The sequence below is a fragment of the Pseudophryne corroboree genome, chromosome 5 (genome assembly GCF_028390025.1).
Source record: "Pseudophryne corroboree isolate aPseCor3 chromosome 5, aPseCor3.hap2, whole genome shotgun sequence".
NCBI lineage: Eukaryota > Metazoa > Chordata > Amphibia > Anura > Myobatrachidae > Pseudophryne > Pseudophryne corroboree.
In genome coordinates, this window is record NC_086448.1 from 546,672,302 (window position 1) to 546,686,551 (window position 14,250).

The following is a 14,250-nucleotide window of genomic DNA, read 5'->3' on the forward strand; positions in this document are numbered from 1 at the left end:
ATATATATAATCATATCGCCAAATAAGTGCCCCCCCTCTCTGTTTTAACCCTGTTTCTGTAGTGCAGTGCAGGGGAGAGCCTGGGAGCCTTCCCACCAGCATTTCTGTGAGGGAAAATGGCGCTGTGTGCTGAGGAGAATAGGCCCCGCCCCCTTTTCGGCGGGCTTCTTCTCCCGTTTTTCTGAGACCTGGCAGGGGTTAAATACATCCATATAGCCCCAGGGGCTATATGTGATGTATTTTTTAGCCAGAACAAGGTATTCTCATTGCTGCCCAGGGCGCCCCCTGCAGCGCCCTGCACCCTCCGTGACCGCTGGTGTGAAGTGTGTGACAACAATGGCGCACAGCTGCAGTGCTGTGCGCTACCTCATGAAGACTGAAAAGTCTTCTGCCGCCGGTTTCTGGACCTCTTCACTTTACGGCATCTGCAAGGGGGTCGGCGGCGCGGCTCCGGGACCGGACTCCATGGCTGGGCCTGTGTTCGATCCCTCTGGAGCTAATGGTGTCCAGTAACCTAAGAAGCCAATCCATCCTGCACGCAGGTGAGTTCACTTCTTCTCCTCTAAGTCCCTCGTTGCAGTGAGCCTGTTGCCAGCAGGACTCACTGTAAAATAAAAAACCTAAAAACTTTTTCTAAGCAGCTCTTTAGGAGAGCCACCTAGATTGCACCCTGCTCGGACGGGCACAAAAACCTAACTGAGGCTTGGAGGAGGGTCATAGGGGGAGGAGCCAGTGCACACCACCTGATCCTAAAGCTTTTACTTTTGTGCCCTGTCTCCTGCGGAGCCGCTAATCCCCATGGTCCTGACGGAGTCCCCAGCATCCACTAGGACGTCAGAGAAAAAATATTCTATTAGACATGTCATCACATGCAGTACTTCCTATGTAGTATACGCAATCGTCTGCCCATGTGGTTTTTACTACATCGGTCAGACCACGCGGAAATTGAGTGAGAGGATAACAGCCCATCGGTCGGCCATCAAATTGACACTCGAAGGAAAGACGGTTGACCAACCAGTGGCACGCCATTTTAAAATGGCTGGCCACACATTGGGGGACCTAAGATACTTTGGCTTTGATCATGTACCGCTCACGTTACCGGGGGGAGACAGGGCCAAATATTTAGTGGAGAAGGAATCAAGATGGATCATGACGTCGAATACTTTTGCTCCATTTGGTCTTAACGATAAGATCAATTGGAATACTGTATAATTAGGTGTGTTATAGGGTCCGAGTATTTTATTGTTGGGGTATATTCCCCACCAGTTATGGGTTTGCCGATAATTTATTGCTGCATTGGGTAATACTGTTCCAGCAATAGGTGACATATGCATGTGGTTCATGGGGTCCCCGGCATGGGATTTTCCTTGTTGATAATTTGATAATTATATGTATGCGTGTACTGGCATATATTGATATTATATGTATGCTTGTACTGGCATAAATGGATGTGTGGCAATAGGTCACTGAGATGTATTAATGTATGTTTTATGTATTTAATGTATTTTTGTCACTTTTTTGTCATAGGTTCTGGCTGGGATCCGGCCGCTGGCATCACAGGAACCTGTCTGCAGAGCCGGAGCACCTACGACTTCCTGCTCCGTAAACAGTGTAGCGGGTGGTGGGCAAGCCGTGCGTTGCCACAGCAACATGATGCTAGGAGCGGAAACGGAAGGGAACGCGACGGCCGCGGACGGGAACCAGGTGGACAGCGGCGGTGATCAGTGGGAACTCTCACAGGTATTTAAATGTACGTTTGTGTCTGTGTTGTTGTTTTCTGATCTTGTAAGGTATTGAGGACGGAGCGGTAGCTCCGAAACGTGCGTCTACCTGAATACAAGTTATTTGCTCACACACAAACAGTCTCCAGTGCCGTGATTTCGTGAGGAGTGTATGTATGAGTATAGATATAACAATGCACAGTAGATACTGGATGTATATCACAGAATACTTGTACTAAATATTCAGATAGCAGTACACTTGTTCTTAACTAACACTGGTCTAAAATGACATGTAGAATACTTAAGTGCCTGTAAATGCACAGCGCTGATGAGACAGGTGGCTTTACAGAGGAGACAGATCCCTGCAGTCCCGGAGATCAGCCCAGCTAGTAGTGAAGATGGTGCCAAAATCTCTGTCAGGGAGTAAGGGAGAGTGAAATGCAGCTCCAGAACGGGAACACCAGCAGTAGATGGCGCCCGGAGCTGGGGGAGGGGCTACAAGTCAGCACCTTATTCCCTAGTCTGGTCCTCACCACCGGGTCCTGCGGAGCCTATATGAAACAGATTTTAGTAAATCCGACCTGTGCTCCCTTGCCCTGGTGTATATAGTGGGGTCCCTGTGCAGTACAGTGTCCACGCCAGCGGTGTGGTCCGTCTCCTGGGGCCGCGACCGGACCGCGATTAACCGGCGGGTCCCACCTGGGGGCCCTCTTACCTCTTCCCTGATGTGCAGCCACCAAACCTGGAGAGCGTCAGCGGTTGTGTGCCTGATAACCGGTGCGCCTCCGCTGCAAGTACCCGGAACCCCGGCCGCGGGAGTATGCAGCGCTGCTGGGGGGTGTGATGGAGCCACAGCACAGAATATCAGACTGACATAAATAGTGCTGCGGCACTTGAAGTCTTCTTAAAAAGCTCTTTTCAGGGCTGCCTAGCGCAGCCCCACCTGTTAATGACCTGCACTGCAGGCCCCAACTTACAAACTGAGCTCCAGTGCCTGGAGGCGGGGTTATAGAGGAGGCGGTACAATGCATTCTGGGAACAGTCAAAGCTTTAGCCTGTTGGTGCCTCGGATCAAGATCCAACTCTACACCCCAATGTATTCCCTGTGGAATCCCAGTGTACCCCGCTGCAGAAAAATGTTATATCCCCACTAATTAACAGGCAGCTGAGGTTCCTCTTACATATTTAGTCCAGTATCCTGATGCGATTTCACATAGGCCAAAAAGCTGATTCTGTAGGTATCGGAATCACTGTGACTTTCTATGGCCCAGGCTGGGTATGTTATCCCGACTGATGATCCAGACATCGGTCGGGTTAAGTATTCTGCCCCTCCCCCATCTCCTACCCTAACCATCCTGGGATGGTGGCTATGGCTAACCCTTCGGGGGTGGCAGCTACGGCTAACCCACAGGGGGAGGTGGCTAAGACTAACCCTCATGTGGCGGCGGCTATGGTTAACCCTTGGGGGGGTGGCGGCTATGGCTAACCACCCCTCTAGTTCCTAACCCCCCCCCCCTAGTGCCTAACCCTAATCCTCCCCCGTCCACCCGGACCCTAACCCTGATATTCTCCTTAAGGATGTTGGCGCCGGGCTCTTGAGTGGTGTTGGGATTCCAATCCCGACCACCGGGATGCCGAGCGCATCCCCAATGGCCCTACCCGTGTATGAATCCAGATATCCACAAAGTACATTTTTGCACTGAAAGTCTTCAAAGCTGTCACCTAGCTCTGTTTTCTTACATAAACACCTCCCTCCTCACAAATAAGAAAGCCTGATGGAGGTATTTAGACAAGCCTGTGTTATGTATCAATGTTAAATGTAAGTCTCAATTTGTTCCTTTTTCATAAGAAGTCACCATATTACAACCAAATTTAAATATATAGTGTCAAAGTCGAAAAATATCATGATTCACCATTGCCTTGTACTAACCCCAATGCACGTGCCCGCTGCTCGTGCACCGACTCCCCCGTGCGTACGCATCCCCTCAGGTTGCGTAGGGAACGCTCCGGCGTCGCCTGCGCTCCGGGATGTGTATTTACGGCGGTGTTTGTGTGCGACTAGCGAGCGACTCGATCGCTACATATTTAACCAATATAATGTGTGACCTTTTGTTGTAATGCAGAGGGACATTCCTGTGTCCAATGAACAATAAGATTGTAGGGCCCTTTGTAGTGCACTGTATGTTGTGTATATAAGGCAGCCAGCCTGGGCCAGCTCTCTCACTTCTCTCCAAAAGGTTTTCATCATTGATTAACTGAGAGCTGGATTTCCAGATAGCGCAGGCGATTCATTCCCACGTGTGTAAGTTTCTCTGTGACCAACTTATTCTCTGTCTGTATTTGCCATACTCTCTCTCTCTCACTGTTATTGTTTAGGATTAAGACGCTATTGTATATTTATGTCTAGTATTCTGTTTAGGTGTTTTATGTTAGTGCTGTAGTGTATAAGCTGTTAACTGTATTTTTCCTTTTTACATAGCTAAATCTCGTTAGTAAAGGTGTTGAAACCCCAGCAAGGTGTCTGTGTTTCTCTAGCTAGTACAAAGGGTTTCTGAGTATCTCAATCACTCAAACAGCTTGCTTAAATATCCAGGTTAACCAGTGGTATATCATTACAGTATCTCAATACTAAGACTTACAGTATAATCATACTCTGTGTTTAAGGTTTAAAAGGTTATTATCTGTGTGTACGCTCGCTGTGCGTATTCCGTACACTCAGCGCAGCGTGTGTACGTAACTGGCGTACCACGTGCGAGGTCTTTGTACGCAAATAGCGTACGGAGTGCGTAGCACGTGCACGTGGTTTAGCGGCCATTACGGCGTGAAGGTATTAGTAAATAGCTTGTGTTAAAAGGTAGAAAACTGACTCTATCAATTGGGGGCAAGTCCGGTCCACCTCATATCCGCAGTCAGGCGAAAACGCGCAGACTTTATCGATCAGCAAAGGGCGGAAGGTGGTATCTTGTAGTGCTGATCAGATGAGAGTCTGCGTCTGATTCTCTTGGTTTGTAGGGATGCTGGTGAAATCCGAAGGTAAGAACATTAAGCTATTGTCTTTTTAAATCTGGTTTTAATTTCTATTTGGTGCCAACTGCACACGCAGATTGGATTGCTTGTCTGTTTAAATAGGTTTAAAAGTATTTTTAATCGCTCTGCATAGCTTGATAGTTTTATTTTTAACCCAGGCCTAAAAATAACTTCAGGGGCTTGAATGATGATTTTCCTTGTGACAAAAGAAGCCGCATGGTCTGTCCTCCATTTTGTGTAACCCTCATGGATGTGGAAGGGGGAGGAGCAGTGGCCATTTTGGGAAGGTCAAAAAATTTTTTTTTTCTGAATGGCTGATTTTCAGTTGACTCGGGAATAATCAGCCATCCATTGTCAAAAAGAAATCACCATTTAATGAGTTTTCAATGCATTTATTTAATCCATACCATAATCAATCATAAATAGTTCAGATAGGGTTTAATGTAAGTTAATAGTAAAATTAATATTTGATGTAAGAACGACACACAGAAATAAAACAAAGTTTTTTTTTTTCTTTTTTTCTCTTTCTCCCTTCAAGAGTCTGTTTTAACTCTGCTACTTGTGAGATGGGCCATTGAGATGCAAATTAACCTGTGTAACTGGTGATACTTCTCAACTGTTTTTTTTTTTTCTCTCTCCCAGCAGTGAAAGAAATCGCCTTCACAGATAGTTAAAAGCACATTCATATGCAAATTAGAAGCACTGAATAAGGTCTCATAGATGTAATAGTGATTAGTACATAGATGTAAATATTATATGTGTGTGACATCAATGTACAGATGTGTCCACATACATCTTTGCTATATCCGGCCATGTATGGCTTGGTTTAACATACTAGAGACTCAGAGATTTAGCCATGCCTTGTGATTTTTCTTAACTTGCTTCTTTAATATGTTACGTTATACATATTCTATTATGGCAAACAAAAATTCAAAAATCCATCCACTCGTTACTCATGCAAAACACATTAGCCATGTTTTGCATGTTGTGCCAAATTTAGCAAATTAGCAAAGATGTAAGTGGACACATCTGTATGTTATTAGATTAATTTAGAATTGCATTTTCATCTGTGTATTTTCACATCTCGCCTTCCTGTTTGCCATTTATCATTGATAACGTGCTGAGAAAGATTTGTTGCTATTGGTACTTAAAAGTAAAATTAATACGTAAGGGAGTAATTTGTAAAACACGCACATGGCTTTGCCTAAGATACAAGGTGGTGCTCGGTAAATGATTACAGTTAAATATCATTTGCATTGATAGAAACGTGTTACTTGTGTTACTGTGGACGTGTCTGGCCTGTGTACACGTGTCCCTAACAAAGGGCGGGACAAGCGTACGCGACGCAAGGGTCGACACACGTAGCGTATATTACGCAACGAAGCGTATGTGTACGCCCACTTAATACAAATCACACGATAGTATTGTTTTAGTAGGCGATACGGAAGCAACGCGATAATAGCGCAAGTTAATCTCAGTGTCCAAAATTTAAAATCCTTCTCTAGTTGCAACTCCTCTGGGACTAGCCTGTGATACTGCATGAAAGGAATTTTCTGTACAGAAAAGAAAGTAAAGAGTATATGAGGTGAAAGAGTGTGTGCATATATATGTTTCTCATTTTTGTTGGAACCCCCGGAAGTCGAGTTCTCGTGAGATACATCCGTGAAAGTGACAGCGCGTGGTGGCTTGGGAGGCATCCCTTGTTAAATATTGAAATAAGAGCATTAGAGTATAGCAGATTAGGAGGTCTACTGTAGACACAGACCAGGAGGTCACGGACCAGGAGGTCCAGAGACAGACCAGGAGGTCTAGGTGCAGCAGACTAGGAAGTCCGCTATAAGATAAAGTCAAGAAGCACAACCCCAGGAGGGTTGGTGCGGTACCCATATAGGCCATTAAGCTCTGGCTGAAGGAATTCGCAGCCACAATTATCGATTCCATTGGTCGTTCCGCACATAAGATTAGTTGCTTATGTGCAGTACAATTGTACCGCATGTAATTGTGTGCATTAGTTTGTAACTTGACCCAGTACCGTTTGCGTATGAGAGGGGTCATAAATGCTATTTGTACATTCTAACGTGATTTGTGTACATTTTTTTATTTTAAGGGAGGTTCGCTGGTCACTCAGGAATTCTCTAACAACCGATACTTGCTGGGGACGGGTAACCTACTCCCACACGCCCCAGTAAATAAAAGGTTTATAGGGGCCCTAGGTTGGGTACAGCAGCTCTGAGTCAGTGATTGAAGTACTGGCCAACGTGGGCGAAGAGTTGGTGAAAGCACTCGGTCGAACTTTCACCGTCGGCTTACCCCGGGCAACTTGGTTTTTGTAAGGGTTCGCTGAAGACCCTGATTTGAAGGTCAGAGGTAGTGAAAGCAACACCTGCAAAGATGGGGGCCAGTTGTTCAGGTAAGGGACGATCAACCCTGGTTCAGGTTGATTTAGTAACCCGGCCAATAGGGTCGGCAAGGTATATCATGTGTGAAAAGTACGGATCACACACAGAGGTTTTGTGCAATGAATGGGAAAGAATGACTGTGCATGACGGGGAAAAGTTCCCACAGGTAGGCAGTTTTAGTCTGGTCCCGAGGTGTTACAAAATCTGAGGAGAAGGATATGTCTAATTAAATCCAGCAAGCAGCGAATCAGACATTATGATTGTTTACAGTTATGGCAACGGGAATGTGAGATACAAGGAGGATTAGCTTACACAGCTGACTCTCACTTTGGTAAGAAAAATATGGCAACAAGAGAGAAAGTGGTTATAGAGAATGGCACACTGGTATATGATAATTGTGCACTTAGCAACTGTATTATTGATGATAAGAATAATTGTAACAAATGTAATAATGATAAAAGTAAAACTGTTAAATGTACAACTGTTAACCCGTGCAAGTTGCACCCCATGTTAAACTTCCCTCAGGACTACAAGCAAGAAAGTGAGCCCAGCACGATGTCGGCACCTTTTCCAGCAGCCATCATACAAGACATCCAGGTGGACGCGACCAAATCGGTAAAGGCAGTAGTCAAACCCCCTAACGGAGGGTCAGGTGAGGTCGTGTCCACAGGTACGTACGGTGTTATGTATAACGCACAAACAAATGTACCTCATATTGTAGAACCAACACAAGATGATGTGGTTGAATTTAATCCTGTCAGGGTGATCACAGTCCCCAATGGGAAGACTGACGCTCAGGGAATCATTCCCGCCAGGGACAGTGCAATGCGCCGTCCCTGGTCCCGGACAGAATTGGGAGCAATTATGTCTGAATTCCCTGATCCTAGGAAAGATCTAGTTGCATGTCAGAGGTTTATTAAAGAACTAGGAAACTCCACAGAACCCACCAACAAAGGTTGGCGGACAGTGCTGAGGGCATGTTTGCCCTCCAGTGTTGATCCTGCGAAATGTATTACTGATTGTAAATTAGACACAGAAGTACCTCGTACGGAGGAACACAATCAGGAATGTATTAAGCAGATCAACCGACAGTTAGGAGTATATTTCCCAGCCGTTGTCGAGTGGAACAAAATCTTCTCCATAAGACAAAGAGGAGGAGAAAGTACTTCTAATTATTTCAATCGAGCACTGCAAGTAATGGCTAGAGATACTGGGATCACGGACATTGAGAGAAATGCACAACATAGAGATATAGCGGTTAAGGTATTAATGGATGGTTTAAAGGAAGTGTTGAGAACAAGGGTACAAACCTCTCTACCTCACTGGAGAGGTATCTCGGTGGCTGTTTTGAGAGAGTCTGCTATTGACAATGAATGGAACATCAAAAGACACCTGGAGTCACAGGGCAGTAAGCAAATGACAATCAGTAGACAAGCCCTGACAACGAAGCCACACCAGCTTAAGCCCCAAACCCCTGTGAGAAATTCAAATGTGATAGTTTGTTATCATTGTCACAAAGAGGGACATTTTGCAAGAGATTGTAGATCAAGAAATATACAAAAGTCATATCAACACCCTAGACAACGACATGACCATGATATCCAAAGAAACAGGGAAGCACAGGGAGGTAAGAAGCCTCAGATCCCTGTGGGTAAGTCAAAGGTGATAAGATGTTATAATTGCCAGAAGGAAAGTCATTTTGCACGAAGTTGTAGGTTTAAAGATCCACAAAAGGTATATCAACCCCCTAGACAAAAACATGAGCAAAGTCATGATACACGAAATTGTAATCAGGAATCACCTAGGAAGAAGTTTGGGCCGCACCTGTAATATGCAGTCAGGAAAGTTGATCATTAGGACTAATAGTAAACCTGAGGTTACAGTAAATGATATTGGGAGGTCAGTTCCTTGTAGACACAGGAACGGCCGGGTAAACTTTGTAATTTATCTGTAAATGTTTCTTTTTCCCCATCTCTGACGTTCATCGGCAGAACTCAAACATCACATAGCTACTTGGTCTTTGCAGAAGTCTGCCTAACCCCAGTGTGACCTACCGACATCGGTGTGTCCTGGCCAGGCACAAAAGGGTGGAGTGTGGAAATACTGGTGGGGGAGACTGCGCAAAGATACCAATGGATGTGTTGGTGTGACAGCCTGATGGTGAACGGAAGATCTGACAATGTTTTTTTTTTGTTTGTTGTTTTATGTAACATATATATGAATTGTTCTCTCTCTCTCGTTTTTTTTTTTTTTCTCTCTCTTCTCTCTCATGTTCTCATGCTTTACAGATGGTATGTCACACATCAGTTAGACAAATGGTAATGCAAGATTTTTGCTCCTTACAGAAAGATCGCAGATTTGGAAGGAACATTGTATCACCAAAATGTTCGTTTGGAAGACTGAGAGACAGCACCTTTGAGATGACAACAGAGCAAGAAGAACAACAAGACTAGAGGACAAAAGCATTGTATAATTTTTCTTTCCCCTCAAATTCTTTTTTTTGTACCCCCATTACAAATTCCTCTTTCTCCTCCTGTAAGATGGACTCGCCCCAAGAGACTGTGATCCGGATTTTCCTGTTGACCCTGTTGTTGACCAGAGCAGTCTGTTTCGGTGAGAGTACCATGGAGGTCGAGAAAGGATCTGGAATGGGTTCGGATGACCAGGATGGAGGCGTAGATTTCCAAGAGCAACACAATCACCGAGTAAAGGCAAGTATCAGAAAACGATCTGGTAGCATTGACAATAGAAGGAATTGTGAAGGATTGTTAGCTGAAGAGAACTGCATCTGTAGGCATTGTGACAATATAGTTGAGGATGGGTGCATCAAGAAATGTCAGTCCAGTTTTAATATCCACATGGACCGGCATCCATTGAGTGATTATCACTCCTTAGTGGATAAAGTGTTAAACCAGACAGACTGTTGGGTATGCTCTCAAGTACCTCAAGGTCATAGCAAATCAGGACTAGTACCATTCCCTTTAACTGTAGGAGAGGCACTTGAGTTAAGCGGTGGGAGGCCGGTGGACAAGAGGTTTAATATCTCTAGTCCTCCTAGTTTGAAGCTCCACCAATATCATGTGGATAGGTCCTTAGTATGCTTTAACATTTCCAATCCCCGAAAGCCGGGAAATTGGAAAGTGTCATGGAGTAATCAAACCATGACCTTTTCACACAGAGCCGACAGAATGCCCATAGATGCAGAACTTATACGCCACATAGTCAACAGTGGAAAATATTTCCGGTATAGGTACACTCTAGGAAGTAGGACAATGCGAGTTGGAGAAGTATCACCAGGATACTGTGCACATATCATACAATCGGATACGTGTACTAGACAGATGGGAGAATTAGGGTTAGGAGATTTCACATGGAAAGTTTGTAACATGGTTATGTCATACTCAGTCCCATATGTTCTCTCTGATGATGCATATTTCATATGCGGGAGGAAGGCGTATAAGTGGCTTGCCCCAAACTCAGAGGGATTGTGTTACATTGGAAAAGTACTGCCTGAAGTAATGACTGTATCCCATATCAAAATGAAAGACATTCACCGCGGTGCCCAAGCTCCTTATACTCACACTCACTACGAGCACGTCGTTAAACGGCACCTGATAGAAAGGACAGAGCATCCGGCCCCTGATTTGATCCATGAATCCACCGGGATTCAATTCCTACTCGCGTTAGATATCACTCGTACCGCCAGAGGAGTGATAAATTATAGGTATATATCTGCGCTAGCAAACTTGTTAGACAATATCACCGAAATGTATGACGACACGTTCAGGTACACTGGGAGAGAGTTACAAGCCTACAAAACAGAGCTGGTTCAGCATAGGATGATTCTCAATTATCTCACAGCAGTGACAGGTGGGTATTGTGTTACCCTAGCAACTCAGTATGGTATAAAGTGCTGCACGTATATTACAAACAGCACTGAGGACCCGGCCGAGGTCATAGACCAAAAGATGGATGACATTTTGCAATTAAAGTGGGAGTTTCGAAGGAGACATAATCTCACTCTCGCTGCTGTGAGTAATGAGCTGACCAGTTGGGTATCATGGTTGAACCCACGAAATTGGTTCTCTGGTTTAGGAGAATGGGCCCAAGGCATTATAATGGATGTAGGGAAATTTCTCTTGTGTATTCTGGGAGTCGTCATATTGGTTGGTCTGATATTTAGATGCGTTCGGACTTTAACGAAGTGTAAAGGTAGTACCAGAATGATGAGTCTGAGGAGCGAGGACACTGTAATAACAACAACTAATTTGATTTATGACCCAACGATAGAGACAATGTAGTGATGAAAATGTGATTCCACGGTCCGTTTCTTTCACCCGTTTCTCCTTTGTTTTCCTCCAAGGTACAAAGACATCCGCGTGGAAGAAGAATTTGACAACCTCTTTTATGCAGACCTTTGATGAACTGTGTCACAGACACCCAATACTTTTAGTGACTTTAACTATCTACGGAAAACCCAAAACTTTAGAGACTGTAATTTTATGGACACTGGAACAGCTTTTGCTCGCCACTTACAGCAAAAGCACCGAGAGACATCAGACAACATGTACATCAAGACAAGACATCAGACAAGACCTCAATCGGCGACTGTCTATTAAAACTCACATAGTTTTACGACTGCATTTATAACGATTGTTTCTTATCTTCATCTCTACAACCTCCAGGTAGTATCTCACATAGTCGACAGGTGATCCTCACATATTAGCATCCACATATTCTCCCCCTTCATGTATCATCAACTAATGTGCACCCCATTTGTTGCAACCAAAAGCCAAAAAGAGCTCGGTAGAGTTTGACAGCCCATCCACAGACCCTTAATACGGGATAAGAAGGATTCAAATGTATACTTCGCAATACCTCGAAGCTTGATTTAAAACACGTACGGCACGATGATACATGACCCCTCAGACATGGATTCATACACACACGCTTCTACTATCTCACTAGGTCATATCTTTCTCACCTTCTCCTCTCCTCCCTTACCCAATCATAAAAAGGTATTTACATGATGACATATTTTTCTGTTTTGTTTAGGAAGTGGCAATTATTGATGACTGCCAAAGGGTGGACTGTCAAAGTCGAAAAATATCATGATTCACCATTGCCTTGTACTAACCCCAATGCACGTGCCCGCTGCTCGTGCACCGACTCCCCCGTGCGTACGCATCCCCTCAGGTTGCGTAGGGAACGCTCCGGCGTCGCCTGCGCTCCGGGATGTGTATTTACGGCGGTGTTTGTGTGCGACTAGCGAGCGACTCGATCGCTACATATTTAACCAATATAATGTGTTTTGTAGGTAATATTCCCTTTTATAATATCTGTAAGTATGTTTAGTGTAACTGGTTCATGGACAAGGGAGTTCCTCTTTGCATGATACGAAGGGTCAGACAGGGTCTGAGCAGTGGTGTCTGGTACCTAACCGAAGAGTATTTTATTAGAATCATTCCGGTGTTGGTTAGGAAGAGATCGGTCGCTCCAGCTTATAGTTATATGTAAAAGTAGATTATGGACTTTAAAAGTATTTGCTGTTTTATTACACATGTGGTGGGAGTCCTGAGGATTCCTCCCACTTGAGCAGTTTGAAATAGTCGCAGCCCACCTGTTCAAATCCACCTATGACCTTTTGTTGTAATGCAGAGGGACATTCCTGTGTCCAATGAACAATAAGATAGTAGGGCCCTTTGTAGTGTACTGTATGTTGTGTATATAAGGCAGCCAGCCTGGGCCAGCTCTCTCACTTCTCTCCAAAAGGTTTTCATCATTGATTAACTGAGAGCTGGATTTCCAGATAGCGCAGGCGATTCATTCCCACGTGTGTAAGTTTCACTGTGACCAACTTATTCTCTGTCTGTATTTGCCATACTCTCTCTCTCTCACTGTTATTGTTTAGGATTAAGACGCTATTGTATATTTATGTCTAGTATTCTGTTTAGGTGTTTTATGTTAGTGCTGTAGTGTATAAGCTGTTAACTGTATTTTTCCTTTTTACATAGCTAAATCTCGTTAGTAAAGGTGTTGGAACCTCAGCAAGGTGTCTGTGTTTCTCTAGCTAGTACAAAGGGTTTCTGAGTATCTCAATCACTCAAACAGCTTGCTTAAATATCCAGGTTAACCAGTGGTATATCATTACAGTATCTCAATACTAAGACTTACAGTATAATCATACTCTGTGTTTAAGGTTTAAAAGGTTATTATCTGTGTGTACTCTCGCTGTGCGTATTCCGTACACTCAGCGCAGCGTGTGTACGTAACTGGCGTACCACGTGCGAGGTCTTTGTACGCAAATAGCGTACGGAGTGCGTAGCACGTGCACGTGGTTTAGCGGCCATTACGGCGTGAAGGTATTAGTAAATAGCTTGTGTTAAAAGGTAGAAAACTGACTATCAATAGGCATGCTTGTTTTTTCAGAAAATGGGAAACACTAACCGTTCTCTTTCTCTTGGGTTCACAGCTACCAGTGCTCCTCTGTCCCATATTCCGTCAAACTTTCCAATCACTGAGCTAGAAATAACACAAACAGAACCATTTAGACACATGCTCATATATCTGCATAAAACAACTGGATTTTTATACGTCCATTAAATCCCTTTACTTTGAATATATTGGGGGACAATAAATCCTGGGGAGTGTTTTCTTTCTATCATAAAAAGCGACAGTACTCAGAAAAAATTTAATATTACAAGTTGTAACAAGACACAGTAACTTCTATGCTATAAGTATTCATATGCTTATTGTATTCATTTCTGAAATAATGTCACCAATTTCTTCTGGTTTGTGGAACAAGTTATAAGAACTAAAAATGATATCATAAAAAGTTTTGGCACTGCATACCCCGGAGTACCTTCAGAATAATATGCACAGGCCTTGGAGATATAGGGGGATATTCAATTAAGTACCGTTTTTTTGACTAATTCGACACAGGGTATTCAGTTGTGGCTATTTTCGCCCGTTTTTTAATCCATTTTCGCCCATGCCGTTTCACTTTTTTTTTCCGTCGAATCGGCCGCAAATTCACCAAAACATGTGTATCAGCGGCGAATTCACAGATACACGTGGTTTTCGCCAGTGCCGGATTTTTCAAC

The 14,250-nt window shown here is 44.1% G+C and overlaps 1 protein-coding gene across 3 annotated transcripts in view; it reads right to left on the reverse strand.

Moving 5' to 3' along the window:
• The window catches only part of TPMT (thiopurine S-methyltransferase), a 240,762-nt gene that overhangs the window by 48,853 nt on the left and 177,659 nt on the right, over positions 1–14,250 (reverse strand). For all 3 annotated transcript variants that reach the window (XM_063923228.1, XM_063923230.1, XM_063923229.1), the window contains exon 6: positions 13,595–13,669. In XM_063923228.1, the coding sequence (XP_063779298.1) occupies positions 13,595–13,669 (75 nt within the window). The remainder of the gene's footprint in view (positions 1–13,594; positions 13,670–14,250) is intronic.